Source organism: Oncorhynchus gorbuscha, linkage group LG16 (assembly GCF_021184085.1).
Source record: "Oncorhynchus gorbuscha isolate QuinsamMale2020 ecotype Even-year linkage group LG16, OgorEven_v1.0, whole genome shotgun sequence".
NCBI classification, from domain to species: domain Eukaryota; kingdom Metazoa; phylum Chordata; class Actinopteri; order Salmoniformes; family Salmonidae; genus Oncorhynchus; species Oncorhynchus gorbuscha.
In genome coordinates, this window is record NC_060188.1 from 25,581,836 (window position 1) to 25,599,979 (window position 18,144).

General features: G+C 47.7%; 1 protein-coding gene, 1 non-coding gene and 1 pseudogene across 2 annotated transcripts; 2 read left to right on the forward strand and 1 right to left on the reverse strand.

The window, feature by feature from the left end:
* LOC124000006 overlaps positions 1–10,799 on the forward strand; it is a 63,452-nt pseudogene extending 52,653 nt beyond the window's left edge.
* LOC124000943 lies at positions 6,209–6,261 on the reverse strand. The gene has a single exon (XR_006832706.1). It is a non-coding gene; the product is annotated as a U7 small nuclear RNA (small nuclear RNA).
* A 3,221-nt stretch (positions 10,800–14,020) lies between the features above and the next one.
* LOC124000866 (orexin-like) lies at positions 14,021–15,361 on the forward strand. The gene is made up of 2 exons (XM_046307540.1): positions 14,021–14,110; positions 14,767–15,361. The coding sequence occupies exons 1-2, from the start codon at positions 14,045–14,047 to the stop codon at positions 15,154–15,156; spliced, it is 456 nt and encodes a 151-aa protein (XP_046163496.1). The 5' UTR covers positions 14,021–14,044; the 3' UTR covers positions 15,157–15,361.
* The last annotated feature ends 2,783 nt before the right edge of the window (positions 15,362–18,144 follow it).

Consider the following 18,144-nt stretch of genomic DNA (forward strand, 5'->3'; position numbering starts at 1 on the left):
GACTGTCCAGGGTGGTGATGGTACAGTACACCCTACAAGCCATGGGACTGTCCAGGGTGGTGATGGTACAGTACACCCTACAGGCCATGGGACTGTCCAGGGTGGTGATGGTACAGTACACCCTACAAGCCATGGGACTGTCCAGGGTGGTGATGGTACAGTACACCCTACAGGCCATGGGACTGTCCAGGGTGGTGATGGTACAGTACACCCTACAAGGCCATGGGACTGTCCAGGGTGGTGATGGTACATCCAGGGTGGTGATGGTACAGTACACCCTACAGGCCATGGGACTGTCCAGGGTGGTGATGGTACTACACCCTCAGGCCATGGGACTGTCCAGGGTGGTGATGGTACAGTACACCCTACAGGCCATGGGACTGTCCAGGGTGGTGATGGTACAGTACACCCTACAAGCCATGGGACTGTCCAGGGTGGTGATGGTACAGTACACCCTACAGGCCATGGGACTGTCCAGGGTGGTGATGGTACAGTACACCCTACAAGCCAGGGTGGGACTGTCCAGGGTGGTGATGGTACAGTACACCCTACAGGCCATGGGACTGGGGTGGTGATGGTACTACAGGCCAGGGTGGTGATGGTACAGTACACCCTACAGGCCATGGGACTGTCCAGGGTGGTGATGGTACAGTACACCCCTACAGGCCATGGGACTGTCAGGGTGGTGATGGTACAGTACACCCTACAGGCCATGGGACTGTCCAGGGTGGTGATGGTACAGTACACCCTACAAGCCATGGGACTGTCCAGGGTGGTGATGGTACAGTACACCCTACAAGCCATGGGACTGTCCAGGGTGGGACTGTCCAGGGTGGTGATGGTACAGTACACCCTACAGGCCATTGGGCTGTCCGGGGTGGTGATGGTACAGTACACCCTACAGGCCATGGGACTGTCCCCTACAGGGGTGGTGATGGTACAGTACACCCTACAAGCCATGGGACTGTCCATGGTGGTGATGGTACAGTACACCCTACAGGCCATGGGGCTGTCCAGGGTGGTGATGGTACAGTACACCCTACAGGCCATGGGCTGTCCAGGGTGGTGGGCTGTCCAGGGTGGTGATGGTACAGTACACCCTACAGGCCATGGGGCCATCTGGGGTGGTGATGGTATAGTACACCCTACAGGCCATTGGGCCGTCCAGGGTGGTGATGGTATATTACACCCTACAGGGGACTGTCAGGGTGGTGATGGCTGTCCAGGGACTGTCCAGGGTGTGGTGATGGTACAGTACACCCTACAGGCCATGGGGCCATCTGGGGTGGTGATGGTACAGTACACCCTACAGGCCATGGGGCTGTCCAGGGTGGTGATGGTACAGTACACCCTACAGGCCATTGGGCTGTCCAGGGTGGTGATGGTGACACCCTGGGCCATGGGACAGGGTGGTGACACCCCCTACAGGCCATGGGGCCATCTGGGGTCCAGGTGATGGTATAGTACACCCTACAGGCCATTGGGCTGTCCAGGGTGGTGATGGTATAGTACACCCTACAGGCCATTGGGCTGTCCAGGGTGGTGATGGTATAGTACACCCTACAAGCCATGGGACTGTCCAGGGTGGTGATGGTACAGTACACCCTACAGGCCATTGGGCTGTCCAGGGTGGTGATGGTACAGTACACCCTACAGGCCATGGGGCCATCTGGGGTGGTGATGGTACAGGACACCCTACAGGCCATGGGGCTATCTGGGGTGGTGATGGTACAGTACACCCTACAGGCCGTGGGGCCATCTGGTGTGGTGATGGTATAGTACACCCTACAGGCCATGGGGCCATCTGGGGTGGTGATGGTACAGTACACCCTACAGGCCATGGGACTGTCCAGGGTGGTGATGGTACAGTACACCCTACAAGCCATGGGACTGTCCAGGGTGGTGATGGTACAGTACACCCTACAGGCCATAGGACTGTCCAGGGTGGTGATGGTACAGTACACCCTACAGGCCATGGGACTGTCCAGGGTGGTGATGGTATAGTACACCCTACAGGCCATTGGGGTGATGGTACTGTCCAGGGTGGTGATGGTACAGTACACCCTACAGGGGGCCATCTGGGGTGGTGATGGTACAGTACACCCTACAGGCCATGGGGCCATCTGGGGTGGTGATGGTATAGTACACCCTACAGGCCATTGGGCTGTCCAGGGTGGTGATGGTATAGTACACCCTACAGGCCATTGGGCTGTCCAGGGTGGTGATGGTATAGTACACCCTACAAGCCATGGGACTGTCCAGGGTGGTGATGGTACAGTACACCCTACAGGCCATTGGGCTGTCCAGGGTGGTGATGGTACAGTACACCCTACAGGCCATGGGGCCATCTGGGGTGGTGATGGTACAGGACACCCTACAGGCCATGGGGCCATCTGGGGTGGTGATGGTACAGTACACCCTACAGGCCGTGGGGCCATCTGGTGTGGTGATGGTATAGTACACCCTACAGGCCATGGGGCCATCTGGGGTGGTGATGGTACAGTACACCCTACAGGCCATGGGACTGTCCAGGGTGGTGATGGTACAGTACACCCTACAAGCCATGGGACTGTCCAGGGTGGTGATGGTACAGTACACCCTACAGGCCATGGGACTGTCCAGGGTGGTGATGGTACAGTACAGTACACCCTACAGGCCATACTGGGGTGGTGATGGTACTGTCCAGGGTGGTGATGGTACAGTACACCCTACAAGCCATGGGACTGTCCAGGGTGGTGATGGTACAGTACACCCTACAAGCCATGGGACTGTCCAGGGTGGTGATGGTACAGTACACCCTACAAGCAATGGGACTGTCCAGGGTGGTGATGGTACAGTACACCCTACAGGCCATTGGGCTGTCCAGGGTGGTGATGGTACAGTACACCCTACAGGCCATGGGACTGTCCGGGGTGGTGATGGTACAGTACACCCTACAAGCCATGGGACTGTCCATGGTGGTGATGGTACAGTACACCCTACAGGCCATGGGGCTGTCCAGGGTGGTGATGGTATAGTACACCCTACAGGCCATTGGGCTGTCCAGGGTGGTGATGGTACAGTACACCCTACAGGCCATGGGGCCATCTGGGGTGGTGATGGTATAGTACACCCTACAGGCCATTGGGCCGTCCAGGGTGGTGATGGTATATTACACCCTACAGGCCATTGGGCTGTCCAGGGTGGTGATGGTACAGTACACCCTACAGGCCATGGGGCCATCTGGGGTGGTGATGGTACAGTACACCCTACAGGCCATGGGGCTGTCCAGGGTGGTGATGGTACAGTACACCCTACAGGCCATGGGGCTGTCCAGGGTGGTGATGGTATAGTACACCCTACAGGCCATTGGGCTGTCCAGGGTGGTGATAGTACAGTACACCCTACAGGCCATGGGGCCATCTGGGGTGGTGATGGTATAGTACACCCTACAGGCCATTGGGCTGTCCAGGGTGGTGATGGTATAGTACACCCTACAGGCCATTGGGCTGTCCAGGGTGGTGATGGTATACAGGCCATACACCCCTACAAGGGTGGGACTGTCCAGGGTGGTGATGGTACAGTACACCCTACAGGCCATTGGGCTGTCCAGGGTGGTGATGGTACAGTACACCCTACAGGCCACGGTGCCATCTGGGGTGGTGATGGTACAGGACACCCTACAGGCCATGGGGCCATCTGGGGTGGTGATGGTACAGTACACCCTACAGGCCGTGGGGCCATCTGGTGTGGTGATGGTATAGTACACCCTACAGGCCATGGGGCCATCTGGGGTGGTGTGTTACAGAAAGCCCTGCAGCTGAAGATGAATAACATTGTTTTATTGTCCAAATGCACACAAGGTCCAATGGAAATTCAACATCCTCTTTATCCTAACCCCTCTGACCTTGGCTGCCTGTACCCTATGAACAGTCCATTCACCTCTTGTGTTTGTGTTTGTCCAGGACTGGACTTCCATGTGGACCTTCACAGGATCGGGGCGAAGGAGGGCCTGAAGGGCCGTAAGCTACAGAAAGCCATGGAGAGCTACGCCTGGAACATCACAGTCCTCAAGGTATGAGTACAGTACATCCATCCATCCTAAAACACAGGAAACTCTTTGACAAGATACTGTACTATTAAAGACTAATGTATAGTGTACTGTATAGTGTACATCCACACACTTTGTCAACATAACACTAGCAATGTATGGCTAGTGCATCATTCGTTAGAAATACTGCCTCGGTCTGCATAAGTTCACAAGGTTATTGATTTGCAACAATGTTCAGTAATTTACAGTGATGTTGCTGCTCTACTCTCCCAGGAGATTACAGCAATTTGGCTAATTGGTACCTCCCTTCTTTGTAATCCTTAAATCTGTTAATTAAATGGTGCAGCTCTGGCCTACAGCTGTATCAGTGGGCTCAGCAGTAACTAACATGATAACACATCCCACATGAAAAAAATACTATAGTATTCTATTTACATTTGACATTTTAGGAGAGGAGGAGGATTATTTAAGATACTGTTTGAAGAGGTAAGGTTTCAGATGTTTTCAGAAGATAGGCAGGGACTCTGCTGTCCTAGCTTCAGTGGGAAGCTGGTTCCACCATTGCAGTGCCAGGACAGAGAAGAGCTTTGATTGGGCCGAGCGGGATCTGCCCTCCTAGGGGTGGGAGGGACAAGAGACCAGAAGTGGCAGAACAGAGTACTTGGGTTGGGGTGTAGGGTTTGAGCATAGCCTGAAGTTAGGGAGTTGCAGTTCCTCTTGCTGTTCCTTAGGTAAGCACCATGGTCTTGCTGTGGAAGTGAGCTTGCTTCAACTGGAAGCCAGTGGAGTGTGCGGAGAAGCGGGGTGACATGAGAGAACTTGGGAAGGTTGAAAACCAGGTGGGCTGCAGTGTTCTGGATAAGTTGCAGGGGTTTGATGGCACAAGCGGGGAGCCCAGCCAAGGCCGAGTTGCAGTAGTCCAGAAGAGAGAGGACAAGTGCCTGGATTAGGAACTGTGCCGCTTCCTGTGTGAGGAAGGGTCGTACTCTTTGGATGTTGTAGAGAATGAACCTGCAGGAGCGGGTCACTGCTTTGATGTTTGCAGAGAACAACAGGTTGTTGTCCAGTGTCACACCAAGGTTCTTTGCACTCTGGGACAACTGTGGAGTTGTCAACCGTGATGGAGAGGTCTTTGAGCGGGCAGGCCTTCCCCGGGAGGAAGAGCAGCTCCATCTTGTTGAGGTTGATCCTGAGGTGGTGGGCCCACATCCAAGTTGAGATATCTGCCAAGCACGCAGAGATGTGTGTCACCACCTGGGTGTCAGTAGGGGGATGGAGAAAAGTAGTTGAGTGTCATCCGCATAGCAATGATAGGAGAGACCATGTGAGGATATGACGGAGCTGAGCGATTTGGTATATAGAGAGAAGAGGAGAGGGCCTAGAACTGAGCCCTGAGGGACACCAGTAGTGAGAATACATTGGGCAGACACAGATCCTCTCCATGTCACCTGGTACGAGAGGCCTGCAAGGTAGGATTCAATCCAAGAGTGGGCAGAGCCTGAGACGCCCAGCCCTGAGAGGGTGGAGAGGAGGATCTGATAATTCACAGTGTCGAATGCAGAGGATAGATGTAGGAGGATGAGAGCAGAGAGAGTCAGCTTTGGAAGTGCGAAAAGTCTCCATGACACAATGAAGAGCGGTTTCGGTTGAGTGACCCATCTTGAAGCCTGACTGGTTAGGGTCAAGAAGATCGTTCTGAGAGATAACGAGAAAGTTGATCAGAGACAACACGCTCAAGTGTTTTGGAAAGAAAAGAAAGAAGGGATGCAGGTCTATAGGTTTTGATGCCAGATGTGTTGAGTGTTGGTTTCTTGAGGAGGCTAGCGACTCGGGCCATTTTGAAGTCAGAGGGTACACAGTCAGTGGTCAGGGATGAGTTGATGAGGAATGGGAGAAGGTCTCCAGAGATGGTCTGGCGAAGGGAGGGGATGGGGTCGAGTATTCACTGTAGTATACTGTAGTATACTGTAGTATTTACAGTTAACTATAGTATAAATACTGTAGTAAAAGAAACCTGTAGTATATCCTATCTTAATTAATGTAGTGTTTTTGCGGATTTTAGTATACTGGAGTGTTTTTGTGGACTGTAGTAAACTGTGGTATTTACTGTAGTATTTTTGCTGACATTACTGTAGTATTTACCATAGTGTTTCTGTTTTGTTATCTTTGACATAGATGTGGGGCTTTCTCCTTCAGAAAACCTACTGGAGAAATACTAAAAGAGCACATTTTTCAGAACCTGTAGGTAGGTAGGACTGTGGTCTGAACAGATAGTTCAAAGCCTCTGCTCTATTCTATAACCTGTAGAGAACACAATATATGGTCAATACTTGGCATGTAGGATTCTCACTTATGGATGGTGTAAATTGCGAAATAGGAGAAGGGAAGGGTAGGGTATATGTAAATACTGTAGTATTTACCTCAGTTAAAAAAGTGTAGTGTTTTTGCTGACTGTACTGTTTTTTGCATATATAATACTATAGTATTTACTACAGTATTCTACAGTATACTACAACATGCTATAGTAAGTACTACACATGATCGAGAGATACTACAGTGTGTAGTATAGTATTCTACAGTATACTATGTTTTACTATAGAATTCTATAGTAAATACTGCAATATTCTGTACTAACCTGTAGTATTTTTTTCATGTGGGATGATACCATCGCACACCATTGGTTAGCCAACATGCACAGTAGGCTCCACCCCTCTCCACCATCAACCCCTCTCCCGGGAGTTTTGGACCCAGCAGGTTCCAAAAGGTTCCAATTCAGCCCAACTCACTGGTTCCAATTCAGCCCAACTCACTGGTTCCACATTCCTTTTATAGAAATGTAAGAAGCTGCAAAGACACTATGGGATTGTAGAGACCACTACCTACCCCCCAGCAACACCAGCTAGTCTGATTCTCTAGATACAGTATTGTTCTTGACGCATAGTAACTTAGAAGTCACTGATTAAAGGACGGTCCACGTTGAAGTTCCTCCTGTCACCGGTCTCTTCTCTTTGCTTAGGGCTCTCTCCACAGCAAACCTATAGTTTCACTAAGTCCTCTGACCCATATGTTCACATCTGGAGACAAATTGGAGGTTGCGATAAACCTTCCCAAAAATAAACAATTATAGTATCAGGTTAATGGACTGTGTTAAGGACGAGGAAGGAACAACTGTGATTGGTTTGGAGTTCTACAGTTGGAGATGTGTGATTGGTGGTTCTGTGTGCTGTGGAGCCTCAGCCTTGGCTAACCCCCAGTGAAACGCTGTGCAGGCCAGGCCAGCTGCGGGGGTGAGTGGACCCGTAGCCATGGTTGAGCTCAGCCCATTGTGATTTGGTTCCGGTACCACCAGCCAAGTCCCTTACTGGAACAGCAGCACCAGCTTTGTGACTCACACAGGAACATTACATCATTTCTCAAACATCTGATTTATTCATGCTGTTGGAGTGGATTGTGTTCTGAGGCCCTTCGTGTAGAAGACTTGTCGCTAAGCATTACCCTCATGTGAGAGGGGAACAAGAGGCATTTGTCTAGGGTTGTACCCTCAAACCCCCTGAACTACACGCCACTCTAACCTGTCTGCCCAGTGGCAATGGTAATAGACTGTAGTACAGACCGACAGACAAACAGACAGACACCCCCAGTACAGACAGGACATGTTCCCTGGTCCCCGCCTCAAACAGCATCGCCCCACAGGGACGCATCTCAGGATCCCTTAGCCCGCTAACTGCTGACGACGGCAGGGTGGAATATGTGAGTATGGTGATGAGACTCAGAGAGCTTCAGAGACAACCCGAGTCAGAGAATAGGGGACGGTTGCTGTTGAGGTGGGCTGTGAAGGGATGGTGGTGGAGGACATGGAGAAAGAGACATACTGGGATAGTGATAGTGGTAAGGATGTAGAGAGAAGACAAGGAAGAGAAGAGGGGAGTATTAAGGTTTAGAGTGAGGGTCTGTGTTTTTTTTTTTTGTTTTGTTGAGGATGAAGCCCCAGAAACCCCTTTCTACGTCTTTCCAGTCTGAATGTCTACAGAGATGAATCCAGGCCCACAACATTACAGAATAGAGCCAGCAGGGCTGCAGTAGCCCATTCTTTCACTCAGAAACCAAGGCAGCCACGGAAACTGCCCTGATTGACTTTACAACGCCATAAAGCGGGATGCCTGCCCTGACCACTTCCTCCCCATCTGGCCCAGTTTCATCTCTGGCGTGTTCCTAAATGAAGAGGACGATGATGATGGTGTGGGATCACTTATCGACAGATTACTTTTGAAGGGGCTCTGAGGAACCGCAGAGAATTCCTCCAACCACACTGCAGAATGGATGTACGCTGCCATCTGCTGGCTAAAATAATGTAGTGCATTCAATTGTATTTGTCACATGCTTTGCAAACAACAGGTGTAGGTAGACTAACAGTGAAATGCTTACTTATGGATCCTTTTTCAAAAATGATTTAAAGATTAAAAAAAAAACAGAAATAGTGACACGAGGAATAAATACACAGTTAATAATGCATAACAATGACTAGTAAAAATAGCAAGGCTATATACAGGGAGTACCAATACTGAGTCGATGTGCAGGGGCACGAGGTAATTGAGGTAGCTATATACATATATGTAGGGTTAAAGTCACTAGGCAGCAGTAGTAGCAGCAGTGGGTATCCATTTGATTGGCTATTTAGCAGTCTTGATTCGCAGTCTTGTTTAGCAGTCTTATGGCTTGGGGGTAAAAGCTACTTAGGGTCCTGTTGGTTCTAGACTTGGTGCACTGGTACTGCTTGCCGTGCGGTAGCAGAGAGAACTATCTATGGCTTGGGTGGCTGGAGTCTGCAAAATGTTTGGGCCTTCCTCTGACAACGTCTGATATAGAGGGCATTACTAAAACACATTTGTGACAGCATTCTCTCTCTCTTTCTCATTTGTCTCTCTCTTTCTTGTCTCTCTCTATCAGGGTCAGGCGGACCTCCTGAAGCACGCTAAGAGTGAGGCTTTGGACACTCTGCGTCAGATCCACTGTGCCACCCAGTCCTGTGGCCTGAGCAAGAACGGAGCTACCTCCCCTCAGCTCCAACACTATCCACTGCAAGCGCAGTCCCAGACCCAACCCCAACCCCAGGCTCAGCCTCTGTCCCAACACCTGGCTGAACCCCAGCCCGAGGCCCAACCACAGCTCCAGGCCCAACCACAGCTCCAGGCCCAGCTCCATACTCAACACCATCCCCTGACTCAGCGCCCGTCTCTGCCTCCCCTCCCACCACAGCCCCCGCAGTATAGGGCAGCAGGCTCTCACGATGCCATCTCTGAGAACGAGACGGCCAGCGATGGTTCCTGCTGACCAGTTGCCTGTACCCGCAGTGGAGTCCACCCAAAGAGAGACAGGGAGAGGAGAATAGAAAGAGAGAGGGGGCTTGAGAAGCAGAGAGGAGAAGAGCAAAGAACATGGATGGTTCCTTTAACACCCCCGAAGATGGACAGGCAGAGTGAGATAGAAAGGAAAAAAGAGGAGAGGGAAAAGGAGAGAATGAAGGAGAGGGAAAAGGAGAGAATGAAGGAGATGGAGAAGGAAAAAGAGCAGGAAAGGGAGAGGGGGAGAGATGGTGAGAGGGAAAGAACAGAAGAGAAACAGCAAATAGAGCAAGGGACGGGGAAGAAAACTCACCGTAAAAGACAAGAGACACAAGTTTGAAAATGTATTGTTTTAGAGACAAAGAAGAAATGTCTCTATCAGCTCTCTCTCCTGTCCTATTTATCTCTCTTGGATTCGAAAGGGCGAATAACACCCATATTAGCGAGTTCAGTCAGTCTCTCAGTCTCTCAATCGTTGAGTCAGTCAGTCTGTCAGGAGAGTCTTGCTGTCTTCCTCTGGGCAGTGCCAGCACTGCTGGCCCTGCGGGTACAGGCACCTTACAATGGCATTTCATACCGCACAAGTTCGCCTTTGGATTCCCCTAGGATACCCATAGCATGTCCAGGACCCTTTCCTTCTCTATCTTCTCCCTTATGTTTACTCCATACAGTATACCTGTAGATCTGCCCTTCCCATGCGTCATCCTGAGCTTCAACCCTTTTGCCCTTCTCGCCGAGGAGGAGGCCTGCCGTTTTAAATGCACAACGTAGAGCAGCTCACACGGACTCTGAGCTCTGTAGGGATCCTAGCTAGAGGACCATTACTGCACAAACGAACCTGCGAGCTGTCTGGGAGAGAAAGGGTAAAGGACTGCAGTTCTACTAGAATAGAGCTCACCAGCCTGTTTTAACTGGAGCAGTCTGTTGACCCCGTCTGCGCTGAAGAGACTAAAGGACTCGATAGCTCAAAGATCACAAGAGAAACATTGACCTGGGGCAGATTCCCGCTGTCAATCAAACACACACCTAACCTAAAAGAGAAACTATGAATCTATATAGATGTGTACTGTATGTATGTACAAGTAATGACGAGACCCTTTTCATGTATCTCTGATAATTCTCCCTGAAACAAAATATCCCATTGATATGATTGTTATAATTGATGTTAGTTATATTCGTATTACAATTATTTTATATACAGTACATTGCTTACATACAGTGACTTGATACCTGTTGTTCTGTGCTGCAGATCAAGACAGGTGGTGTGGAATGTTGGGTGTAGGGGTTAGAGGTCAGGTTGGGTTTGGGTTGGGGGTCATCATTCCAAAACATTGGGTCAAACAATAACCTGACTTGTGTTTCACTGCAAAGTGGTGTGGTTCTGTATGAGCTCCTTAAAATGGCCCATTAAAACTGGATTCATTGTTTGTCCTGCCTCCTATTCTTCAATTCTTCCACTTTGTCATTGTCTTTATGCTGGCAGCCTGCCTGACATGAATATGTCGGCTTCCTTCTGCAGGACAAGAATGGGGAATATATTGTATGAAGCAATTCTGAGGCAACTCCAGAAGGTGGCGTAAAAGTAGTAGGTAAAAGGTTACGAGAGACCGTGTCTGTGAGGGAAATGGGCATGAGGGATTCACCCTTCTGCTAAAAAACTGAAAAGTGGTAGGTGCATATGTATTCACCCCCTCTGCTATGAAGTCCCTAAATAAGATCTGGTGCAACCAATTGCCTTCAGAAGTCACATATTTAGTTAAATAAAGTCCAGCTGTGTACAATCTAAGTGTCACACGATCTCAGTATATATACAGTTGAAGTCAGAAGTTTGCATACACTTAGGTTGGAGTCATTAATACTCATTTTTCCACCACTCCACACATTTCTTGTTAACAAACTATAGTTTTGGTAAGTCGTTTAGGACATCTACTTTGTGCGACACAAGTCATTTTTCCAACAATTGTTTACAGATTATTTAACTTATAGTTCACTGTATCACAATTCAAGTGGGTCAGAAGTTTACATACACTAAGTTGACTGTGCCTTTAAACAGCTTGGAAAATTCCAGAAAATTATGTCATGGCTTTAGAAACTTCTGATAGGCTAATTGACATAATTTGAGTCAATTGGAGGTGTACCTGTGGATGTATTTCAAGGCCTACCTTCAAACTCAGTGCCTCTTTGCTTGACATCATGGGAAAATCAGAAGAAATCAGCCAAGACCTCAGAAAAATAATTGTAGACCTCCACAAGTCTAGTTCATCCTTGGGAGCAATTTCCAAATGCCTGAAGGTACCACGTTCATCTGTACAAACAATAGGACGCAAGTATAAACACTATGGGACCATGCAACCATCATACTGCTCAGGAAGGAGATGCGTTCTGTCTCCTCGAGATGAACGTACTTTGGTGCGAAGAGTGCAAATCAATCCCTGAACAACAGCAAAGGACCTAGTTGAGAACATGAGAAAAAAAGTGTCAAACACAAGGTAGCAGCGCAGCAGACAGAGTAAACAGCCAAGTAGCCTTCTATCTATGGTGGTGAAACGGACAGCACTCTTCAAGGTGCTGGTGAATTCAAAGCATTTTAGACGTTACTGCAGACCCACCCACATACTTGAGTGTAGCGGCGAGGCTTTACACAAGTCCACATTTTCTGTAGCCTCATTTTCTAGACATCAATGTACAGCAACATTTTTAAACTTAGCCGCAGAACACCGTCCATATGCAGAACACCGGCCATATGCAGAACACCGTCCATATGCAGAACACCGTCCATATGCAGAACACCGTCCATATGCAGAACACCGTCCATATGCAGAACACCGTCCATATGCAGAACACCGTCCATATGCAGAACACCGTCCATATGCAGAACACCGTCCATATGCAGAACACCGGCCATATGCAGAACACCGTCCATATGCAGAACACCGGCCATATGCAGAACACCGTCCATATGCAGAACACCGTCCATATGCAGAACACCGTCCATATGCAGAACACCGGCCATATGTAGAACACCGGCCATATGCAGAACACCGGCCATATGCAGAACACCGGCCATATGTAGAACACCGGCCATATGCAGAACACCGGCCATATGCAGAACACCGGCCATATGCAGAACACCGTCCATATGCAGAACACCGTCCATATGCAGAACACCGTCCATATGCAGAACACCGTCCATATGCAGAACACCGTCCATATGCAGAACACCGGCCATATGCAGAACACCGGCCATATGCAGAACACCGTCCATATGTTCCGGTACCTCAGAGCCCCCCCGGATAACCCCACCCCCTCTCATTCTCACTATGTGTTCCGGTACCTCAGAGCCCCCCGGATAACCCCACCCCCTCTCATTCTCACTATGTGTTCAGGTACCTCAGAGCCCCCCCGGATAACCCCACCCCCTCTCAATCTCACTATGTGTTCCGGTACCTCAGAGCCCCCGGATAACCCCACCCCTCTCATTCTCACTATGTGTTCCGGTACCTCAGAGCCCCCGGATAACCCCACCCCCTCTCAATCTCACTATGTGTTCCGGTACCTCAGAGCCCCCCGGATAACCCCACCCCCTCTCAATCTCACTATGTGTTCCGGTACCTCAGAGCCCCCCGGATAACCCCACCCCCTCTCAATCTCACTATGTGTTCCGGTACCTCCGAGCCCCCGGATAACCCCACCCCCTCTCAATCTCACTATGTGTTCCGGTACCTCAGAGCCCCCCGGATAACACCACCCCCTCTCAATCTCACTATGTGTTCCGGTACCTCAGAGCCCCCCGGATAACCCCACCCCCTCTCAATCTCACTATGTGTTCCGGTACCTCAGAGCCCCCCCGGATAACCCCACCCCCTCTCATTCTCACTATGTGTTCCGGTACCTCAGAGCCCCCCGGATAACCCCTCCCCCTCTCAATCCCACTATGTGTTCTGGGACCTCCAGATTTACAAATTAAGCACTGCCCAACGCTCTAACCCCTAGGCTACCTGCCGCTCTATAGGGAAAGGGAAAGGGGAACAAGGTGCCTCTACCACCAATGATCAATAGCTAGAGGGATAACATCACCAAGAACAGTGTTTGAAACAACAAACACACTGTTCTATGTGTGTCAGTATTCCCGGAGCGACACGTCATATTTAATACAATAGAGAGAATGATCATTAGCCCTCATTAGGACTGTTAGGTGACCCTCTAATTACAGACCATTTCAGTCAGTCAGCTTCTAAAGGTTATCAGGGATGGTTCTTTGTGTTCCCTCATACCTTTGATGAGAACATGTCCATTGCTGCAGCTAATTAACCATGTCTCCGTCACCACTAATCATAGCGCTATGGCCTAACGAAGCTCACCGCCACCCTGACATAATAGCATTCCACTACTTTATTCAAAACCCGGGAAATATCCGAGAGATGGTCTGTTGCAGGATCAGAGTCATTAAGGACTTCTGCTAGACCCATCAAATGAGCAGACGAGTCAAACGTTACGACAGAAGATGAGCATTGATGGACAGTCTATTTGTTGATGTCCCCGTCGACGGTGCTAAAGATATCTTAATGACGTCTCTGGAGGGTGTACATGAGACGACATAGGGCCTTATAAAAGGAGACTGGCTTCAGAGAGAGGTGAGAGTAGAAGTGGACCCCACAGCCTTTGGCAGAACATGCGTTTCGACACAAAGCATCTTACTACAGCACCAGGGATGGACACAGCATGCTCAACCACCAAGGTAGGATCGACGATGTAACACAGCTTTAATTACAGATGTTTTTACTGTGGAATCATTTAAGCTGCCATTATGGTCCTCAGACAAAGGTCATGTAGGCACGAAAGGGGATGTTCAGAAAGGTACATCAGGTATTGTTTTTTTGGATGCTTTTAAATATGAATGGTAATGCTCACTGTTTTTAGAATGGAGATGGAACACCACTATTTGCACTGAGCGTGTCAGTCACTGCCCTGATATGTTCATGGGTTTGACTCCCTTTCAGTCTATTGAATAGGGTTTTTGGTAATGGGTGAAAGGGTATTAAGCAATATCATAATCTTTCAAAAATAGCAAGACCTTGTCTGAAGAAAACATGCAAAAACTGATAGTTGTTAGCAGACATGACTAAAAGCTTTCTGAAATTGTCCTCAATTAATATTCCTGAGTACATTTTAGCCTTCATTTTTTATATTAACCATGAAGTTATGTTAACATAGGCCTATGCACCTCTCTCTCTCTCTCTCTCTCTCTCTCTCTTTCTCTCTCTCTTTTTCTCTCTCTCTCTTTCTCACTTTCTCTCTCTCGCTTTCTCTCTCTCTTTCTCTCTCGCTCTCTCGCTCTCTCTGTCTCACTCTCTCATGAAGTAAATGAAATACTGTATCTGCTTTTACTGACAGAAATTCAAGGTTCTCATCTTGTTGCTACTCGTCTCTCATCTGGCCTGTGACGCTCAGGGGGTTGCCAACTGTTGCAAACAGAAATCCCACTCCTGCCGTCTTTACGTCCTGCTCTGTCGCCCAGGTAATGGGACGGGGACAAGGGGACCCCTCACTGATGACGCAGCCGCTGGAATCCTCACACTCAGTAAACGGAAAGAAACTGATGAACGCCGCTTCCAGAACCGGTTGAATCAGCTACTCCACGGGTCACGGAACCAAGCGGAGGGAATCTTGACGATGGGGAAGAGGACCGAAGACACAGCAGAACCGCTCATGTGCTTGGTTCCCATTTTAGAGACGGCCCCCACTACCACGGCCCAGTTGGTTTTACAACTACCATTCAAGTGATTCATCTGGAAAACATCAATGTTGACGCATCATTTTTGAGGGACTGCGTCAAACATGGACTAATGAAAAATATATGAAAACATGGGTTTTGGGTAAAATATTCCTTTAAGATTGAATTTGTTTGTGGAGTAGGTGTTAGTAATTCTGGTAGTAATGTTGTAAATATTGTAAATGATCTCATTGGTGTAATAAAATGTGATAATGGTCACGTGTAGCACCGTTGTATTTGCTTCCCTTCTGTCTCTTTGTAATTTTAGGTGATGGAAAAGTAAATATGAAGAAAGTGACTGTCTTGAGGGTTGAGTCATCTAGTTGTGTCTATGTTATGGCATCACAACACTGGCATCACTATAGCCAATAGCCCCAACAAGCCCAAATCATTAACCCATGAGTACATGTCTGGATGGGTATGTGTGTTTGTTCGAGTGAGTGTATGTTCCAGAAATGTACTTTTCCCAAAAAGACCTTGGTTTCTGTGAAAGCTGGAGGTCTGCTGTATTTTCCATCTCTCCTTCATTCTAACCTGCCCTCCCTCTCCAAACTGACTCCATGATTCTTCCTCTTTCACAGCTTTTCTCATGGGGGCAGCATGGAGCTGCTTCAAGGCTCAAGTCTGAATGGATCTCTGTGTTACTCAGAGGCCACATATATATACAGCCAAAGATCGAGGTCAAGACCCACTGTATTTCTCCATCATTGCATTACATTCTCTTGCCACATTTTTTTGTCCCGATCTTCTCACCTTGTAGCTTATTTTTAAATGTTTGTACTTTATATATCTGTAATAACTGAAAAACATCATTTCAACCATTATTAAGTAAGTAAAGTCTCAGGCTATTCCGCAGTCTTGTTTGTGTGTTCTTCATGCGTACAGTACTTCCATGCACTCACCTGGTCACAAACACACCAACAATTCACCATGCCACGGCTCACCGTGCCATGTTTTCTCTCGGTTACGTGTCAGATCGCCTGGTAGGTTTAGAGGAGGTGCTAATTTGAACAGGTGATTAAGAGAGAGAGGGAGTCTGTCTGGGATACAGTTCTAGATTCATTTACTCATGCAATACCAAGCTACCCCGCTAGCACATTTGGTTCCTTCTATATTTTGGGAATGTACGTTTTTGGTTTCCCATTGGTTCTGGGAACGAAGCCATCATTTTCTTAACTGTTAAAACCGAACGTTTTTTGGGGGTTCTGGGAATGTACATTTTTAGGTTTTCCTGGGAGGTTTTATTAACATTCTGAGAATTAAATGTAAAGATTTATTTTGAGTTTTTTTTGTATAACTTCCTCAACTTTCACTGACTGTTTCAACAAGACTTTTAATAACATAGTTAATATAGTTTAATAACACGGATAGTTTAGGTTGTTTTGAACTCCAAGCACAGACATATGGAAATGAATTTGCTTAGGCATTAATCATGCAAACACATTTCTTTTTTATTGTGGCACGGCATCAGTGGGATTTGAACCTATGAGCTTCTATCCAGGACGGAGCTAGCATGCCATGTTTTTTCCAGTCATACGAAGCTGTTCATTTTAGTCTTTTCAAACAGATTGCATTTCAAAGGAAACAAGCACTCCTTAAGATCAGGTGTGGACAATTAGTAGTCGCAGCCAACCCACCAGAACACACTTAACAAGATAGAGGATAGAGAGACCCCTTGTTGACCCTGAGAACAGAATGTATATGTTTAAAAAAAACATTCTTTAAAACATTCTTTGAACATAACTAATGTTTTCTTGTGGTTTTTATGGAAAGTCTTCTTAATGTTCTGAGAACATGACTTTACATAGAACCATGAGAAAACCTACAAATGACGTTATGCTGAAGTGCTGAAATTCCCGCAGAATAACATTGTTTCTTAATGTTCTTGGAACAATTTGAGAACATGACTTTAAATAGAACCACAAGGAAACCTGTAGGAAATGTTATGCTGAAGTTGTCACGCCCTGTGTGACATGGGTGATTTATTGTGTTTCGTCTTGTCTAGGGGTTTTATTAGATTAATGGGGTTGTGTTCAGTTTAGTTGTCTAGGTAAGTCTATGGTTGCCTAGAGTGGTTCTCAATCAGAGGCAGGTGTTTATCGTTGTCTCTGATTGGAAACCATATTTAGGCAGCCATATTCTTTGGGTATTTTGTGGGTGATTGTTTCCTGTGTCAGTGTTTGTGCCACACGGGACTGTTTCGGGTTTTCACGTTTCTTAATTTGTAGTTGTGTTCATGTTGAGATTTTCTTATTAAAAGAGCCATGGACATTTACCACGCCGCATATTGGTCCTCCGATCCTTCTCGCCTCTCCTCTTCAGATGAAGAGGAGGAAAACCGTGACAGAAGTACTGAAATTCTCACAGAAGAACGTTGTTTCTCAACCTTCTCTGAACTATTGGAGAACATTTCAAATGCCAAACCTGTTGGAGAATTTCTAGAAATTACCAAAAGTTCAATTAAATGTACCCAGGTTTGAACTTTTAGGAAACGTTCTGTTAAAGTAATGACATTGTTTTTTTGTCAAGTTCCTTAAATGTGCTGAGAATGTTCCAAGGCCAAGCAACTATCCTGAACCATTCCCAGAATGTGGTGGGAAGGTTGTATGCAAAATAATCAGAGAACAACTATGCTCTCACCAAGCTCATGGTTCTCGGAACATTATGTGCTAGCTGGCTAAGATGCTTATAAGACCTTAGAGGCTTTTGATGATGTGTGTGTTTATGTATATTCATGTGAATCTTGTTCCTTATATATTCTAACGCTGTGTGTGTGCCTACATGCGTGCGTGTACAATTTGCCTCCCTGTGCATGTCAACAGGTATACATGGGTATTCTCATCCCTATTTCCTAGTAAGGATACAGGATCAGAAGGGGATGATGGCAGTGGTGTGTACAGCAGAAAAAGAGGGAGGAGTGAGGCAGAATGAAAGAGAAAGCCAGATGAGATTCATTGGTCTACTGACTGCCAGTGTTTCTGTTAGAGGGGGTGCAACAA